General features: G+C 45.5%; 1 protein-coding gene across 6 annotated transcripts in view; it reads left to right on the forward strand.

Moving 5' to 3' along the window:
• Positions 1 to 15,478, forward strand: part of sertad2b (SERTA domain containing 2b) — a 37,342-nt gene extending 21,864 nt beyond the window's left edge. For 2 of the 6 annotated variants that reach the window (XM_034551286.1, XM_034551287.1), the window contains 2 exons: positions 10,651 to 10,692; positions 13,493 to 15,478. In XM_034551286.1, coding sequence (XP_034407177.1) covers positions 13,497 to 14,759 — 1,263 coding nt within the window. In that variant the 5' untranslated portion in view covers positions 10,651 to 10,692; positions 13,493 to 13,496 and the 3' untranslated portion in view covers positions 14,760 to 15,478. Of the gene's footprint in view, positions 1 to 1,538; positions 1,845 to 8,695; positions 8,740 to 10,650; positions 10,693 to 13,492 lie in introns of those variants that run through there. The other 4 variants (XM_034551284.1, XM_034551288.1, XM_034551283.1 and 1 more) reach the window with 4 other exon arrangements.
• Positions 15,479 to 19,678: the final 4,200 nt, after the last annotated feature.

Raw genomic sequence — 19,678 nt, forward strand, 5'->3', positions numbered from 1 at the left:
CCACAGAAGTGCCAAAACTACGTTACGCAAGCTACGTACAAATAAATCAATGTTGACTTCTTGTGTCACACCGGGAACGAACAGTGACATCCTCGCTAAAATATCGCAGTTTGTTGGACACATCCACTGTGTGAGCTTTTCCGGTCTGTATACTTTTTTTGGTTTTGTTTGGTTTGGTTTGGTTACTTTATTAGTACCCGTAGGTAGACTTGGTTTGCAGTAGTAGAGAACAGTAGAAAACAGTATATGATTATGTGGATAACATACAAGATCATTTTTAAGAATATCTACAAATCTGGATGAGACCAGCCTGATTATTATTTTGTTGTGCCATGTCCCGGTTTGACCAGGCTGTTAACAGTGGAGAGTGACGGACTTAAATGCTGTTTACCAGCCTGACAACAGGAGAAACTGAATGATTCTGTGCCAACAGTGCAGTCCCGTAAACACTGAACTCCAGTAAATGGAAATTATTGTGACATCAGGGTGATCAAAGCATGTCCCGAGAACAGGCAGCTCGTCTGGCAAAATAGGGGGACTCGTATTGTGATTGTGACCGTATCAGTGCACAACTGGGTTGAGTGTGCAGCAGGGGGCATCGGGAACACAGATGGTCCAGGATGCCCATTTTTCTGCCCTGCTCCACTAGTGTTTTTGTTCGTCTGGAGCAGACTCTGCTGGGTTTTGTTTTAGTTGGGGCAGGACTGGTATCGCTCACCGGCCAAACAGCACCATTGGTCCAGTGCTCATCTCTCTGCCCATTTTTGTGTCGATAAAACAATAAATTAATGATTCCAAGTTCTCAGTCCATGTCAAAGTGCAAAACCCCAGCAAAAACTAACAACCATTACTGATAAGGCATAGGACTATTATGAAAGTGCTGGTATGGCATGCATCCAGATGGGCTCTTGGCACAGCAGCTACAGCTCTAAACGTGAACGTTGCTTCCACTTTATAGTTGTAAAAATGTTTTGACGGTTTGATTACATATTTTATACTGAGAGGGAAACAAGGATAACATGTTACGGAGCATACCACGCGCGCGGGCGCGTGCGTGTATGTGCATGTGTGGGCGGAGCCAACGACGCCACTTCTCGGGGCAGCTGCTCGGTTTCAGCTTCTCCTGCTGCCTTCACGTGCTCCTCGTAAACCAACCCGCCCTAACAAAATGGATCCTGTCATGGCAGTTTTCATGCCGGTGTGACGTTAAGAGTGACCTCGGGACTATGGGAAATATATTTTAAAAATGATAGTCTAAATGAGCATCTGAATGAGATATTTCTCGGTATAAGGAGGTTAAACAATTTAGGGAGGCCTTTTCACAAACGATTGCACCATCTTAAAGTGTATCCCCCACTAAAAAGGAATATTTGATTCATTTTTAATCAACAGTTACATGATAGTGATATTCATCTAGTTGCCACATCACTTTCTGTCCTTTAAATGTCACATATTGGTATCTCCACGATTGGACCACGTTCTTCATTTAAGCACATTCACCATATATAAGTCTTGCATATTATTTACGCTTATGTTTAGCATATTTTACATCAAATCTGCGCGTGACTTCGCGCTGATCAACTAAATACCTAGTTACTCTTCAAATAACACCTTTTTTTGCGGCACATAAGCGCACGTGCAGCTCACCTCGCGAGCGTGTCCGACGGCTCGTGAAGGCAGCAAGCGTTCCCGTGAGCGGAGGCAGTTTTTTTTCTTTCTCCTCCTATCAGCGCCATTGTGTGACCGAGTCTCGGGGAGCGAGGACGGCTTGTTCCTCGGTAGCCGACGGGACCGTTTAAATACCGTCCATGTTTCTCTTTCGAACTCCGGCGGACCTGGACGCGGTAAGACCGTTTCTTTTCCTTCACGGAGCGACGTGCGGCACGGAGCGGCGGTGTAACGCGTTTCTTATGAATAATAGACCGCGGAGAAGGTGTATCAGTGGCGCTGTGGGTAGCGGAGGGTCAGGGGTGAAAAGTTTTCGTTTTAAATTGATTAAAAAAATTTAAAAAAACGTCAGTAGCCTGACGTGTGCCCGCTGTACTTGTAGTGGCCCTCTCATCTCGTTCGGGCAACAACTCATTCCCGGTTACGGAGCCGAGGAAGCGGCCGCCACTTTCCAGTTCATCACTACGGGGGAAACTTTTTTTTTTTTTAAACCCTAAATGCATTGAGCGTTTCCCCCAAAATGCACTCATTCATTAGCACTCGCGCTAACACTAGTTAAGCTAATAATTCCACACAAGCTGGGCTATACTCTTTTTTTTTTTTTTTATTCTTTTTTTTTAGGTAATTACCGAATTATATAAAATGACCTACATTTGTATCAGTGGTCCGACGTGTAAACGGCATTAATTGAAAATGTATTTTGGCCATTTACACTGACTTGGTGTGGTCGACGGGATTTGAACATGTACAGCCTTTAAAGTGAACATGGACTTCGTGTAAAGGCCATTACCGAGCACACTCACTCAGTCTTTATTGTGAAGCATGCACCTGTAAACTTAGTGGAATGTGCTTAAGCGTGGGAGTCAAAGTGACTGGGACTGTCTCAGCAGTCACAGGGCCTCTCATCACTTTAGTCACCCTCCTTCCCCCTGCTGAGAGACACAGAGAGTCACCTCAGAGGTTCTTTACTTTGTCTAGACTCTCATCAAAGCTGAACACCCCCTCCCCACCTGAGGGGTAGCCAGATGTGATGCAGAGTTACACAACTGCCTCTGCCTACACTGTAGTTGGACAGATAAACACAGTGGGGAGTGGAAAGCCTAGTTTTTGCTGAGTGCGGTACCCTCTCAGGAAGTCCACAGACTCTAGTAAGGGTCCAGAGTCCTTAAAAAAAAACATTTTAAATGTCACTGTTACTGTTTAATTTACAAGAATGAGACCATAACAATAATTGATTCTGATCACCATATTACATTTTACTGCTTAAACAAAATAGGGGTAAATAGTGGGCCTTCAGTGTTGGATGTAGTTATTTTAGCACCCTTACGAATCCCCTACACTTCCTCCCAACCGTCTGCTGGTATTTCTGGAGTCAACACGTCATCAGTGAGCTGGTGGGGACTCTAACTAAATAATTTTGAAGGCATACTGTATCCTAACATGCATTTATTTAAAGGGCCTTGATACGAAAATGTATTGGACATGACGAGGTGACAGCTGCAGGCTTTAATTGTCAATCTTGAAGCTTGAATTTATAGTAACAAGCCAGTCCTGTTCCCTCGGCTACCCCCACGAGGAAGGGATGCACTCTGCATTGCATACCTTCAGTTGCTTAATACCTCAAACTTGCAATAGTAACAAGGCCCACGGTGCAGCAGCAAAGCTTCAAGTGCAGTATTAAGGTTTGTGCTGCATCCACGAGGATTATGATTAAGCGTGCTGGCTGCAGTAAAACATTTTTTTTTTTTAATGATGACACCTTCAGCAGTGATGCCGATGCTGCCGTAACAAGGTAGGCGCCGTGATAATGGGGCCGGTGCTGCTGTGATGAGGTGCATGCTGCAGTAATAAGGCATATACTGCAGTAATGAGGCATATACTACCGTACACTGAGTGACCAGGCATATTGACGCTGGAGATTTCTGAGTGTCAAGCTGTGTTTCCCCCCGCCCTCTTCCAAAGAGGCTTGGTGGAAAGAGTGGAGCGGCATGTAGACACGTCTGCTGACCTAAATCTGCTCTCTTCTTCTGCCTCTTATTTATAGACTTAAGTGTGTATGTGTATGTTTATGTGTGTGTGAGATGGAGTGAGTTTGTGCCCGAATACACTAATGACCAGAAATTCCAGATGCACCTATGTTTGTGTCATGGCGACGCAAAAAAAGCAGTTTGTCCCTTGAACCAACATAGTCCCCTTTAGTCGTAATTAATTGGGCATTTAGGCACAGCTCTCTGTGTTACGATTGATAGTGTTCAATGCACTGTGCAGAAATTTGGTTGGACATTAGACATTACATCTTGGTTAAATAACAGCCCACCTAAATGATTGTCTTTCATGGTCGCTGGAATTTGTGGTGCTGTTGAATTGTGTTTCTTTATACTAAGAGGTGTTTCTAGTTATTTTTGTCCAGCCCCATTCTGTCAATGAGGGAAGACTAAATATTAAGAACCCCCCCCCAACAAAAACTAGCAGTGTGTACCCAAATTAACTGGCAACTTTTGTTTCAATACGAGTCAGGAAAACCAAGGTTTCTTAACACACCTCAAACTTACACATTTCAAATACAGAAAGACATTCAGACAAAAGAAAGAAAGGGAAATAAAAAATAATAGGATTGCAATGCATTCATTGCTCACAAAAGGAATTAAAAGCATCATCAGCGCTCACACCGGTGTCTCTCTATTACCAGGGTGCTGCGTGTTGGGCAGTGGGAGCCCGTGCTGTTTTGTAACCAGGTCCATCATTACGTAAGAGATAGTAGCGAATTCCCTGTCTGATACCCAGCTGACCTCTGTCATGTGAGTGTTTATGATCACTACAAGGGAAAACACACACACACACGGACATTGTTTCCAGCTGCATGATTGACTTATTTATCTGGTTATGGCTCTCCTCAACCATCTGCCCTCCTCCCTTGTTGTTGTTCCACAGAAAAACACTAGTGAAGATTCTTCCGCAATGTTGAAATAAAAAGGTTTACAAAATTAGTTCAGGGGTTTCAGCTCATTCTTAGATATTTCAATTCAATTCAGTTTATTTTGTATAGCCAAGGATCAAAAATTACAAATTTGCCTCAGAGGGCTTTACAATCTGTGCACATACGACATTCCTGTCCCAGGACCTCACATCGGATCAGGAAAAAAACAGCAAAAAACATTTCACGGGGAAAAAAGGGAAGAACCCTTCAGGAGAGCAACAGAGGAGGATCCCTCTCCCCGGATGGACAGAAGCAATAGATGTCATGTGTACAGAAAGAACAGCATTACAGAGTTACATAAACACATTCAATGAATATTACATAAATTATGAATAATAAGTAGTGGACCACTATCCAGATAACCACGATCCATGTAAACAGAAGGAGATGGGGAGGAGGGGCATCCAGGGCAGTACCCACGAGCAGGAAGCAGGGGCAAGAAGACAGGAGCCAGGGCCGGCTCCAGACACAGCCAGGTCCAACGAACCCTGTGAGGCGAGAAGGCACAAAGACTCCGGGGTAGAATTAGTAATAATATTTGACAGCTTTCTGTAGCTAAATCTAGTCGGGATCATTGGATAACGATTTTTAGCAAACGGGGATACCATTACCGATGTTTTTAATATAAATATATTTGCAGTAACCTAAATGCTCCTTTTTATTTGAGAGAGAGAGAGAGAGAGAGAGAGAAAACAAATCTGAGAGGTGGTCCGTCGCGTCCTCGTACTCGTCCTGCAGCACCTCCGTCTCGTCCTCGTAGCAGGGAAACCACCGCAGACACGCCTCCCAGTTCAGGACCGGCCACCTCCGTCAGCACGCTCAGTACGGTCCTCTGGACGTCGGCCCTTGTATTTCAAATATGCCTCATACTCCTTAATCGCTTTACCGACAGTAACGGCAATCTTCCTCTCGGCAAGTCCGAGAAGTGATCCTCTATTAAAATCCTCTGGTTTTTAGTCCTGCCTAAAAACCCTTTCAATTCGTCCACACTGTACACGTCTGGGTGCTCCTCGCCTTCCTCAGAGAAGGAGTCCTCCTCCATACTGGACTCAGACTCAGACTCCTCGTCCCCCTTACCCGAAGCTCCCTTCTTGGCCCGTGAGATTTCCTCGTCCTCCCTGCTCTTCCTCTTCAGACGGTGAGCCTGACCCTTCTCCTCCTCCTCCTCCATGTCAACCTCACCGTCTGACCACACAACGCCCGCCTCCTGCCCACATCTTTCCTTCCCTGCCCCCTCCTCGTCCACCTGCTGAGACACTCCAGCCCTCTCCTCCTCCACTTCCTGGACCACCTCTGTCCCCCTACCCCCCACCTGTTGGACCACCTCTGTCATCCCGTCCTCCACTTTCTGGGCCACCTCTGCCCCTTGTCCTTCACCCTGCTGGGCCCCTCCCGACCCCCCTCTTCACCCTGCTGGGCCCCACCCAGCCCAGCCCGACCCCTCTCTTCACCCTGCTGGGCTCCACCCAGCTCCTCCCGACCCCCCTCTTCACCCTGCTGGGCCCCACCCGTCTCAACCTGTCCTCCCTGTGCCTCCTGCCGGTCCCCTCCGACCCCCTCAGGACCCTCCTGGTTCTGTCCCTCAGGAGCCGCTTCACTAGAAGCGTCCCGCTCAGCTGACCGCTTACTTGGGCAGTCTCTGGCCTGATGCCCCTCTCGTCCACACCGGAAACATTTCCCGTTTCCAGAGGTCACAAACAGCACATAGTCAAAGCCCTCGACTCTGGTCCTGATGACGAGGTTGAGCTCCTCACTCCTGTTATTCAGGACCATGAGGAGCTGCCTCTTGTGCGACACCACGTGCTTCTGAAGGGGAGACCTGCACCCTGAGGAGACCTTCCTCACACCCGACACCACCCTTCCGTGTCTCGCCAGCTCTCCGAGCAACACCTCGTCCCTAATGAACGGGGACATGTTGTCCACCGTGACTCTCACCACCGGCGTTACCAGCGGCAGCACCGGCACCACCATGCCCTTCACCACGATGCCTTTCGCCGCCACCGTGCTCACCTTCTCCACGCTGTCGAGGAAGATCACGACCGCGCTGTTCATGCGGGCGGCGGACTTCACGCTGCCGTGATCCACCACCCGCCCCACCACCAGACTGCAGTCCTCCACGGAGCACGCAAAGCCCGGTGCAACTCTCAGGCCATGTCCCCGAGTCAACCAGCTGAGATCCATCGCGCGTTAGCACGCTGCTAACGCGCACCGGCCTGCTGCGCCAACACGCACACAACAAACCACCAAACCCCCTCGTGCACACAATAACCCCACACACTACAACACACACTACCACACACGCTACAACATACACTGCCTTCTGTCGACCACTACCAACAAGAAAAACAGACAAAAAACACCATTTACTCACACAACAACGCTCTCAGCTCACAACCTCCGACCTCATGCTCAGAGAGAGAGACACTTTGTAAGGCCGACGAACTGGCTACACAAGGTTCATTCCAAGCCAGACCTCCATTGATTGTTTAAATAAATCTAGTGAGCATTGTTTTACTGCTTAATTTGTCATTCAACATGGGTTTTTAAATAATATGAATAATTGTTATTTACATAGTGCTTTTCAAGCTTAAGCATCGAAATGCTTTCCAAATGAAAAGATTAAAAGAATAAACATTTATAAATCAGAAACCCCTGTAAGCTAAATTCACAAATTGTGATTATGAGCCCATACAATACAAATAAGTGACTAAATAAAAAGACGTGACGTCAAAACGTTAGTTTGGATTTTCCTCCCCGATATTTTGAGTCACCGGCTGCCACTAATTAGTGAAGGTAACGATGAGTGAGACTACAGAGTGAAAGAGAACGGCGGCTGCGGCACCGCCAAAGTAGTCCTTTTTTGATTGATTAATTTCATTGGGAATCGACGGGGGGGGGGGGTTCTGACGATGGTAAAGATTCCTGATGATATTGTAACATTAAAAGTTGCCTGCAAAAATTGCCACTCGAGATAAAAGAAAAACAAATGAATGACCATCAATATTTAATTTACCTTTCATTCACCATCACCAAACCCCTTACCAGCATTTCCCCGTTTAAACTACAAGTGTGAACCGAATCTCGTTCATTGATGCGTCTCGAACGGATTGATGGTGTCACTTGAGTACCACAGTCTGATTGAGAAAAAGACACACATGCTGTATTTTTTTTTCCCCCGTTTTCGGGTGTTGAACTGTTTTATTGCCCGGGCAAATGAGGAAAAGTAGCTGGAGAGTCTTGATCACCATAGTCTAATTGAAGCAGCTTTAATGCAAATGTTCAACAATGTCATATAACTAGAATGCATAGATGTAGAAGTAGCAGTAGCAGCAGCTATCGTCATGGTGTACCTTAAGTTGTGTGTGGCTGTAGCTGCTTTTGAGCGTAGTGGGTCTGGTCAGGCGAGCATCTCTTCCTCTGGGTTTTGTCTGGAATGTGTTTACTAGTTCTGATGTTTGTGTGTGAGTTGTGCGTGTGTCACAAGTTGGACAGTGTCGTTTGGTTTTTCGCGCGCAAAGCCGGATGCATTACAGTGCACTTACATGAACGTCGAAATTAATCCGCATCACATCCACCTGCAGTGGCGCGTCCGTACTCGGCGCATCCAGAGAACCTGAAATAGCCCCGGCGAGGGGGGAGGGGTGGACGTGCATCTTAGGCGTTGGAAACCAGCGTATCCAGTTACAGGATCATAACATCACTGCAGAGTCCGTCCACCCGGCACTGCACTACTGCACAGCACACACTCGGACGCAGCCAGCTCCTGGAGTAACACGCTCGGCCCACATGTCTGGTGTGTGTTCGCAGGACAACGCACACCTGACCTCCCCTCTAAATGTAAAAGTGTTTTACACCACTATTGTGCAATTAGAGTTAGAGAGTACTTTTCAGTAGTGTGTGTGTGTGTGTGTGTGTGTGTGTGTATATGTGTGTATATATATATATATATATATATATATATATATATATATATATATATCCATCCATTTTCAATACCGCTTATCCTCATTAGGGTCGCGGGGGCGCTGGAGCCTATCCCAGCTGACATAGGGCGAAGGCAGGGGACACCCTGGACAGGCCGCCAGTCCATCGAGGTATATATATATATATATATATATATATATATATATATATATATAAATAAATAAACCCACTGCTTGTTTTTAAAAGTCTCCTTTCCTATGCTTTGTAATATTATTTTACTAGGGCCCAGCTCCCCGAAGGCATCATCAACTTTTCATATAACTTTGCATCCGCTTCAAAACATTGGTACTTGCGTACCGTGCTGCGAACAGATCGGATCCAGTCTACATCCAGGACATGATCAAACCGTACACCCCAGCCCGTTCACTTCGCTCGGCTTCTGCCAATCGGCTCGTAGCTCCTTCACTTCGAGCTAAACACTCAACAAAATCACGACTGTTTGCTGTGCTGGCTCCTCATTGGTGGAACGAGCTTCCCATTGACATCAGGACAGCAGAAAGTCTCTACATCTTCCGGCGCAAACTAAAAACACATCTTTTTCGACTATACCTTGAATAGGTAGCACTTAAATGCCGTAGTAGCACTTAAATGTCCCTTACCGATAGCACTTTAGTAGCACTTAAATGTCACTTACGGATAGTACTTTGTAGTTTAACTTTATTGAAGAAATTGTACTTGCTTGATTCTTGTTGTTCTGAGTTTGGACTCACGGTTTAATGCACTTATTGTAAGTCGCTTTGGATAAAAGCGTCAGCTAAATGACATGTAATGTAATGTAATATAATATGTAAAAAACGCACGCAGCCACACTTGTGTGGGCCTGGTCTCGTAGACGTTTGCAAGTAAGATAGAAACTATTCTGCCCAGTCTGTGTTTTGTGTCGGGTTATCTGGCGATATTTTGCGCTGCAGGGCGACGTCAGAAGTGTTTATTTTGAGAGAAGTGCTTTTCATAGACCACATAGCCCGCTGGAAGCAGCCATTTGTGCATTGATTTTGAATTTGAGTTTGGTATCCGTTGCACATTTTAGAAGGTGGTTTAAAGGGTAAGACAAAAAGGAGGAAATACTGCAACTGGGATTACATGTATGGATAAAATGATGTTGGACTTTTATTAAAGTCAATCTTTTCGGTTGGCGTCATCAGCCTCCGATATGATTTATTTACACACTTCTTTTGAAGTTATTCTAATTTAAATTTGATTTCAAAGAAGTACATAGACACTATGTACTTTTTTGAACATTTAATACCACTATACAATTGACGAGATCTTTCCTGAGCTTCAGTCCAAAAAATGTCTGACCTTCAAAACTGTAGGCTGGGTGGTTTCTAGTCGTAGCTGGTTGCTTCTTCGCTCTGACCTTGAGCCGTATTTACCACACATTAAAAATAATTTGGGGGGGAAAAAGGTAGTTTTGAGACAATCGACAGCGGCGCAGTTAAGTCACGGTGACCTTGAGTGAAGACCCGGGCTCCATTTTGGAGCTGCGCTTTATCTACTCTGCTCATTGATCTGCCTTTCTTCTTCCTCTTCTTCTTCTTCTTCTTCTTCTTCTGGCATGTTCATATCTAGACATGGTTCATAGGGTGTAGGATGGTTCTGGGCCTGTGAACTTTGACAGTCAGTGGAAGGAAGGAGGGAGGGGTGATGATAGGGGAGGGGAAAGGGAGGGTGGGTGGGTTGGTTGGGGGGGGGGGGGGGGGGGGGGGGGGGGGGGGGGGGGGGGGGGTGGGGGGTGGGGGGGGGGGTGGGGGGGGGGATAGTAGATGAGAAAAAAAAAGAGTGACTAAAGAGAGGTGGAAGGAAAAGGGAAGAGGAGGATAATGAAGCGGAATGTAAGGGGTGGGGCACTGTGTGTGTGTGTGTACACCCCACCGTGAGTCAGACATGCGCAGCTGCTTCAGCCCTCGATCACACACCCGTAAACTGCTTTGAAACTAACTCTGTTTCTCTCTCTCTCTCTCTCTTTGACTCGCTCCATGTCTGTGTCTCTCTGACACTCCGATTCTCCATTTCCATAGAAGCTCCACAAGCAGCTGCAACGAATGCAGGAAACTCAAGTAGTAAGTCACAGAGATCTAACTTTTTTAAAAAAATTTTAAGAAAAAACAGCAGCACATCATAAATGCCTCATTTTATACTCTGTTATTCATTACACACGCATAACGTAACCGTAACATGGGGGTTTGGTGCCTTGCTCCAGCTATATGTCCAGACTCCTTACCGTGGTTCATGTGGGTTGAACCAGCAACCCTTCGGTTACCAAGCCAAGTCCGGAGTATACACTGAGCTAATACTTTTTGTTGGCACAAAGTGGCAAACCTCCGTGCTAAAAAATGAAGCCAACTGCCAAAAACTACAATACCTCAAACGGCCACCTTAGGCTGGCTCCAAAAGCAAGTCAATCCCTGTGGACTCCCATGTTAAAATGCCAGATTTTACAGCAGAGATTAACATGTTTACAGCCTCGTACAAAAACACAGTTTTGGTCTCTAAAGCTATTTTCCCTGTTGATGATCAACTGTGCTGGTGGTGAATGTTGGCGTAATTGGGCGTGGTCGCTTTGAGTGACAGGTGGGTGCAGTCTCAGGTCGCTAGCCGCTAGCTGTCATCTAGGCTTTTTATCATCTATAACCAGCTCCAAACTTGAATATGAAACTGGCAAAAACACCCATCATCATCATCGTGAATCTGGGCTCAAAATGTTGAATTTCAAGTCGATCTATGTATGTATGTCCGTCCAGACTTTGGCATGTTCTGCAGGCCATTGTGGCCGTGTGAAAAATTTGAGACCTGTGAGACAAACAAATATACTTCTTATACATTTCTGTACTCCAATGGCGTCTTCTTTCCTCTTAACGACTGACACATATGTCAGCTATGTATCTAAAGCTCGGAGATGGTCAGCTTAGCATAAAGACAGAAGAGAGTACAGCTCTATTAAATATGCACCTACAAGAACCTCATTAATCAACCCTTTCAAACATTACAGACATTCCCATTTCGTAAATGGTCTCATCGCTCAACAGTCGGACCCAAAGTCAGCATCTGGTCTGTGACTGTTGCCATGGAAAATGACAGTCTCAGTGACATATCCGTCAAAGCTAACATGCAAACGCAGAAAGATCTCGAGGTACTTCTTTCGTTGTGTCCAAGGCAAAGAAATCAAATGGTGTGTGCAGCCAGAGAACCAACAGATCTGCATCATTTATGAGCCAGTTGCGAAGTCGGAAGTAATGACGAGCTCAAAGAGTGCAGTTGTTTTGATAGATGGGTGGAGAGAAAGTTGCCCACCCTCCCACCTTTTCTAGACCAGTCTCTCACCTCCTCCTCTACTTCCTCCTCGCCTTCCTTCTCTTCCTTCCTGCCCCCCGCCCAGTGGCACCCCCCACCCCCTCTTTTCTTCCTCCTCCTCTTCTCCCCCATCTCATTCTTTGTCGTCTCTCTGGGTGAATTCCCAGCTGACTCTGTTTGTCATGGCAACCAACCAGTCGTGGTGACTGGGCCTACAGCACACACTTTCCCGTGTGTGTGTGTGTGTGTGTGTGTGTGTGTGTGTGTGTGTGTGCGAGCAGACAGCAACTGGCTGCATGAGCCTGTCAGCCTGGATTAGAGTCAAACACACTGCAGCGATTCCTGTTCTTTCTTTTCTTGTTTCTGTCCGTCTCTCTGCTGCCTCCCCGGCTTTCTCTGGAGCACCGATAATGAGACAAATCAGGTAGTTTGATTAGACGGAGAGATCAGTTCAGCTACTGGAATAAGTACAGGATGTTAAGGGAATGTACCGTTCCTTCAAAGCCGCCCGGCTCTGATGAACTGGAATTGAAAGGAATTCAATGATTTCGACGAGAGAGGAGTGGTGGAAATAAAATGTAACTTTTATCTGGTCAATTCCTGGTTGTAATTGTGTTGAAAACCACACTAGTCTGGAGAGGTTGACGGCTGTCTTGTATGAAAGAGTCCAACGCGGTTCAACGTGCATGCCGTCTGAAAGTGGTATAAGTAACTCAATGTGCTCTTCTAATATGGCAGGAGGAGGGGGTGGGGGGTTGGGCTTAAAATCTGGCCTATGATCTTGCTGTACAGCGGGGGGAATGCTGCTATTACATAACTCGTGCGTGTGTGCTGGGCTACAGCGTGCAGTGGCGAGGCTCGCTTTGCAGCTGCTCTTGGTTTCAATGTATGTTTTTTTTTGTTTTTTTTAATCCCCTGTTGCAGTAAGCTCGTTGCATTTAAGCAGCTTTTTGAATCACCACAGTTAAGCTGCTGGGCTTCATTCTGCAAACTTCACTGGTGAGATGTGGTACGACAATGATAATCTAATGCTAGATCTAGCGGTGCTATTGGATTTGAATCGACAAACAAACATTAGCCATGTTTATTTTTTATTAACTTTTTTGCAATATCAAAATGGTATGTACAATTTCACCAATGTAGAAATACTTGTAGTGCTCTGAAAGTCATGGAAAATGTAACTATTGAACCCCAACTGGTCCAAGAAGGGTGCTCCAAAAGAAAGATGATGAGACTGAAAGGGCCGAGCCATGACTATCATTCATTTTGGCTGAGCCATAATTAATTTGTTTATACATTGTTTTATTTAAAGAGTTGATTAATTAATTGGTCCATCACGACAAATTGAATGGCAGTCCCTCTGTTGTTGTTTGGCTCACTTTCATGCAAAGATAAGAAATATTTGCTCAACTCTGTGACTATGGTAAAAAGAAAAATGTACTTGCATCAAACAAAAAAAACGATAATCATCTCCAGAATAACCAGTAGCAACCCAAGATGACGTTTTCCTTTTGCCTTGTTATGTTATTGACGAGCGACAAATTAACTCTCTGGTTTTGTGTTTTCCAGATATATGTTCGGTAAAGGTGCGAAGCGAAAGCTGGACGAGGATGAAGAGGGGCTGGAAGGCAAAACGCTGGAGGCGCCGGTGGCGGGAGGGGGACTAGGCCTTGTGCCGGAGGGCCTGTCCAAGGTGTCCTACACCCTGCAGCGGCAGACCATCTTCAACATCTCCCTGATGAAGCTGTACAGCCAGCGGCCACTTGGCGAGCCCAGCCTGGAGCGCCGCGTCCTCATCAACAACATGCTGCGGCGCATCCAGGACGAGCTCAAGCAGGAGGGCTCCCTGCGGCCGCTGCTCCTGCCGCCCTCGCCGCCGCCCGACGACCCAATGGACGAGGGTTTCCGCGAAGCGGCGCCCTCCTTTGGCGTTTTGTCCGCGCAGGCGTCCCAGGCGTCGGTGCTGCTGATGCCGGCAATCGTCCCACCGCTTTCGCCCCACCCAATGGTGCCTCCCAACTGCCAGACATCCCAGGCCAGCCCCGACTGCTCGGAGGCCTTCCCCGCCCCTCTGGAATCCTGCCTGACCCCGGCATCTTTGCTGGAGGAGGATGGTGGAGATTCAGCCTTTTGTACTCTATCCCCGCCCACTCCTCCTCTGTCGCCTCCTCCGGCGCAGCCTCCTCCGTTACCCTCGGCACTTCTGAGCCTGGCGTCCCCCAGGGTACCTGCGCCCGCCTTGTCCAGCGACGGTTTCCCCTCTGCTCTGAGTGACATGGAGTTGGGTCCTCCCACAGCCATAACAAGGACAGCAGCAGCTAATAGCACGACCGTGACTACCTCCCCTGCTCCCACGCCACTCACCCAGCCCTCCCAGCAAGCATCCCTGTCCCCTTCACCCGCAGGTCCACTCCGAGACTGCAGGACCATGGGTGCTAAATCAGCGGCAGTTGGCGTCTTGCTAGCAGAAGCCCGTTGCACCGAGCTCAGGCCGATGGACCCTCTGCCCACTCTTCCCCCTGGTGGCCTAGTAGACATTTCCTCCTCTTCCTCCTCCTCACCGTCGGGGTTTCTCTCAGACTTGGCGCTGGACGATGTCCTGTTCGCCGATATCGACACGTCCATGTATGATTTTGACCCCTGCACGACAGCGGGGGCCGTGGGAGCGGCGGGAGGCGGCCTCACCAAGTTGCCGCCGGCGGTGACGGCGGACGACCTCCTCAAATCGTTGGCGTCACCGTACAGCGGCCCCGCCCCCCAGGTCTCAGCCAATCAGCCTTTCAAAATAGATCTGACAGAACTGGACCACATCATGGAGGTGTTGGTGGGTTCGTGACTGCCTGACACCAGAAACACACAGACAGTTTAAAATAAGAGACTGGAATTAACTTATGGGGGTGGTTCCTGGTTGTTGTTGTTTTTTTTGTTGTTGTTTTTTTAACTCTTCAAAGGTCGGTAATTGTAAACATCGATGGTGATGTCAATTAGTACTACTATGACAACTACTACTACACAACACTGTGCATGCACTGTGCTCGCCTTTCTAAATACAGAAATTAAGTAACTGGGAAACAAAGACAGCCACATGCACACAGGTTTGTATTCCTATACTTGTGAGGACCTCCATTGACTCCAATTAATTCCCTTATCCTAATTTTAAACCTAGTTTTAACCTTTAACCTGAACCTAAGCCTTAACCCTGGGAAGTAACTGTAAATAGAAAACTGTGAGGACCGGCAGATTGTCCTCATTCTGGGGGATTTTTGCAATCATTCTATTCTTGTGAGGACATTTACTCCTCACAGGTATAGTAATGCAAGTATACACACATGACACACGCACACACACACACACACACACACACACACACACACACACTGAATTCATGGCTTTTTAGCAGATGAGTGCCTTTCAAAATGACCACTTCTTCAATTCCTGTTTTTACAGTATTTATCTTTTTTTTTTTTCTAGTTCTCACTTTTTTATTTTTATTTTTAATTTATTGTATTGTGTTCAAACTATTATTAAGTAAAGTAATTTCTCATGATCACAAAATAATTTAATTTGTATCTTATTACAGAGGCTATGTTTTTATGTGTAAAGCGAGCATCGAAAAGGTATTTAATGAGGAATACATTGTTTCAACAGTGTGCTGCATTACATATTAGGTATATAACCACGCTTTGGGAACAGCTCTAAAACCACATGGCTTGGGTGTTCGTTATAAGTGTACACTTTTCTTCTTTCCCTTCCATATTGGCAGGCACATCTACATGTTGTAACTGTGCTGTTTTACGTGAGCCCAGACTCCGTGCTAGTTATCATGCTTCAGTGACAGCAGAAATTCAAATGAGCTACACCCACAGGAGAGCTCGACGTGTTTACATTGGAGACGGCGGATCGCGCCGCCAACGCTTCGCGGTCGAATGAATGCAGATGATCTGAAAAGTCCAAAAACTCAGCGGAGAGTTTGTGGCTACAAACACATTACATTTGGCTCTCTAGGCCTCGAGACAAACAACTATTGCATAGAATCACACAAAGAAAACATTTTGTTTGGCTTCGACAGAATTAGCAACATGATTGGCAGACTAATTACAGCGCGGCATACAGTACTACACACACACACACACACACACACACATGCAGTATGTTTACTTGTGTTGGCAATAGGATCTCAGGGTTCGGCTCACAGTTTTGATGCTGAACCCCGGAGCTCAGCACGTACGGCAGAGGGAGGGCTAAATCATCGTGGGTGATTTGAATGTGGGGAAAACACACACGGCAATGTTAACCCGATACCGCAACAATGCAAAAGACTCTCCGTCGTTTCAAAACGGCAAAGGAATTTTGTGGCACAAAATGTGATGGCTGAGTGCGGCATCTAGGATGAGGATACCCGCGGTCTACATGTTGGTTTGTTTTTTGCCAGCAGACCACAACACACACACAGTTTATAGAATAGAAAATACTCAGTGTATCCCTCAAATGTCCACGGGTGAGCCTTTTCTATTAAAGTTAGAAATAGTCCATTTACACAAATTTGTCTTTACCTTTTTTTAAAGTAAGTAATGATTTTTAATATAACTGTCCCCATTCGACAGGTGTAACTATTAACTGGGGTGTTCCGTGAAAAACAGGATCAAACTTGATGGACTAGAGTAGAATGGATCCACAGCTTTTGAAAGGACAGTCACAGAATTTACCCATCAGCCCATTCTGAGAGAGACCAACATGACGGCACCAGCAGGGTTGAAATGTGACAGGTAGCTGAAGACACAGGTATCAGCCAATCACAGGCCTGCCATCTTTTCTATTCATGCAGCGGTCGCACTAATTACAGGACTTGCAGAAACATGCCGCGTTTACGGGAGCTGATGCAACAGAATGCCTTTTACCTGCTGCACTATTCGGAACGACAGTCAGACAATACAATGAGGTTTTAACTAATAGGGCGAAACTTTAGAGGAATAATTCACCCTGGCGTACTTTTAACGCATCACCAGTCATTCACGTACAATAATGTTGGCTCTTTCTGTGCGGTGATGTCGTCTTGAGGCTACTTTTGGTAATAATAATAAGATATTGAGTGCAGCTTTAATGTTGACAGAGGAAGAAGCCGTAGATGAACAGCGGTGCAGAAATGCAACAGAGTGGATTTTTCCTTCGAAAGCAGTTACTTTTAAATTGCACAATTAACCCTAAACACTTTTGTGTCTGCCAACACAGCCTCGCTACGGTAAAAAAAAAAACGGTATGTTCATGTTTTTCTTTCTAGCGGAGGTCCCAGCTGGTGGGACGCAGCCGTTGTAAATGGGACAGAATGTGTTACGTCTGACTCATCGTACTGTGCTAGCCAACAGCAGTGAGGTCGGGCTGGTGTCAAAACTTGTTCCGGTGGAAGATCTTTAGTTTCCCAGCATGCATTTGACCTCAGCTAGTACGCAAACACACTGCATTTAAACAGAATCCAAAGCTGAGTGTGAGCTGAGCAGATAAGAGCACCAACTAATACAGTTTGCAGATGACTGTCTTGTTTCTTTCTCTGTTTGAATTTTGGAGTGCTTGTTTTTTTTTTTGTCAATGAAGTTATTTATTCATATTGTTTTTTTTCTTCTCTGTGTAAATATATTTATTTTTGATGTGAAGTGAACATTTGGATTGTAAATGTGTGTACAGAATGTGTGGTAGGAATGTATCAGATAGGAATGTATCTGAGTATGGAATTATGGGTGGAAGCCATTTTATATAGATATATATAGATGTATATCTATATATCTTTATATATGAATATATACATAGTTAGTTATTATCTTTTTTAATGTTTCTTTGTCATCGATTTTTGTGGGGTGGCGACCACGACTTTTTACACATTTTTGTACTCTTTTTGTTCACCATTTTTTTTTCCAGTTGTGAAGGCGAACAGTTCATGCAGCAATACTCCGATGTCAACGACTCCAAAGCCTGTCACAGACGCTTCAATGCCAAAAGTAATGTACATAGTATGAACAACATTCAAGCTCATGAGGCTTTTTTTTTGTTTTTGTCGATCAGTGTTTGTTACCGAACCTTGTTGTAGCGCTGTACCGAGCGTGCAGCGCTTTGAATCGGCGAGCGAGGCCGATTTCCTCTGCGAAGGCTGTATTTTACACAGACCTCAGAGCTGTGCCTTTTTCTATGCAATACACACAGAGAGAAACTATCTGCTGATCACTGTATTGGGATACAAATGTGGACTGTAGATAATAAATACATATGTATGTGTGTTTATATATATATATATATATATATATATATATATATATATATATATATATATATATATTAGTATAAGATAAATGGACAGCTGTCTAGGAATTTGAAACAGTCTTACTTTTGTTTTTTTATATATATAATATATATATATACAATAAACTGTAACAAGAGCAGATGCCTGTTTTGTCTCCTTTCTGATATTGTTTACGGTATTGTTCTTTATGCATTGACAAACACATTGACCTTCATACTTACATAATTGACATTTGACCGCTTTTTAAAAAATAATAATATTGACTAGTTGTGAGCTTTTTCCAGATTTTCAACCAGTTCCAGTTACTTGTTTTTAATATTTTTTTGAAGGGCGGATAAAAGCTTTTCTTCTTCCTTCACTGGGAAAAAGGTAATGACAGTGTGGAGTTATGTGTTTGAAAGAAACCAAGCAGGTGAACATGGTTGAGATTTGTATCACTTTGATTTCAAAATATGTATATAATTAACATAAGAGTATAACACAACCTTACAGTTAAAAAAGAAAATGCTGACTCATCTCCTAGTTTTAGGACTCATTCCTGCAGCACTCTGTACGCTCTCAAAGATTTGATCAGTGTACAGCAAGGTTTTGTGCCATGGGATAATCTTGTTTTCTGTTTTCTTTAGATGTGTCTTCACACATGCGATCAACCAGGTGTGTCATCTTCAAGGTTCAAGGGACTTCCTGAACATGCCTTCTTTTTTTGTGGTATTCCTCTATTGGCCGGGAGGTGGCAATGACTCTACTCACTTGTATCACCAACACTACCTCTGAAAACAAATGCTGTCTCCAACCATAGCCCAGTGGGGCTCCACACACATACACCGAAACGGATAATGTATTTTCAGCTAACACCAAACCCCAAGAAAGACACAACGTAGTTATCCAGTCAACTGTTATTGTATATTTTTCTGTAAATGTAAATAAGGCCTCCACAAGGGCCTCACTCCTGCACTCAAATGTACACTGCATGCATAAAATGCCACGCAGCTCAAAACATGAGGAACATTTGAAGAAACAAAGGGATTTTCATGGGAAAGACAATGAAATCAGATTTCATTCTCACACAATGCTTCACGGTTGTTTAAAAAAAGATATGCGTCCCATCCAGCATACCGGACGTTGGCCCCAGCTTGATGCACTGGCGGTTTCTTCTTTGCTCTGGATGCTGTGTGTCTCTGGGTAACAGCTCAGTGGTCTCCATTATGAAGCTCAGCTTGTGTCTTCCTCTGTTTTCACAGTTCACGGTGGCACGGTTCCAACATCGGCCACCGTTACACAGCCGTGACTCCTGATCCGCAGGCCGGTGGTTATTTACAGCATTCAGGCAGCTGTGAGGGGACAGGGGGTCGGGACAATCCGTCTCTATTGGTGGAGGAAGGGGAACGTTTTGCTCAACTTAGCAACAGCTAAGGTCATGGAGGACAACACGGGAGACGGTCGGCAACGGAAGCAGAGAGACGGAG

Source organism: Cyclopterus lumpus, chromosome 15 (genome assembly GCF_009769545.1).
Source record: "Cyclopterus lumpus isolate fCycLum1 chromosome 15, fCycLum1.pri, whole genome shotgun sequence".
Taxonomy (NCBI): domain Eukaryota; kingdom Metazoa; phylum Chordata; class Actinopteri; order Perciformes; family Cyclopteridae; genus Cyclopterus; species Cyclopterus lumpus.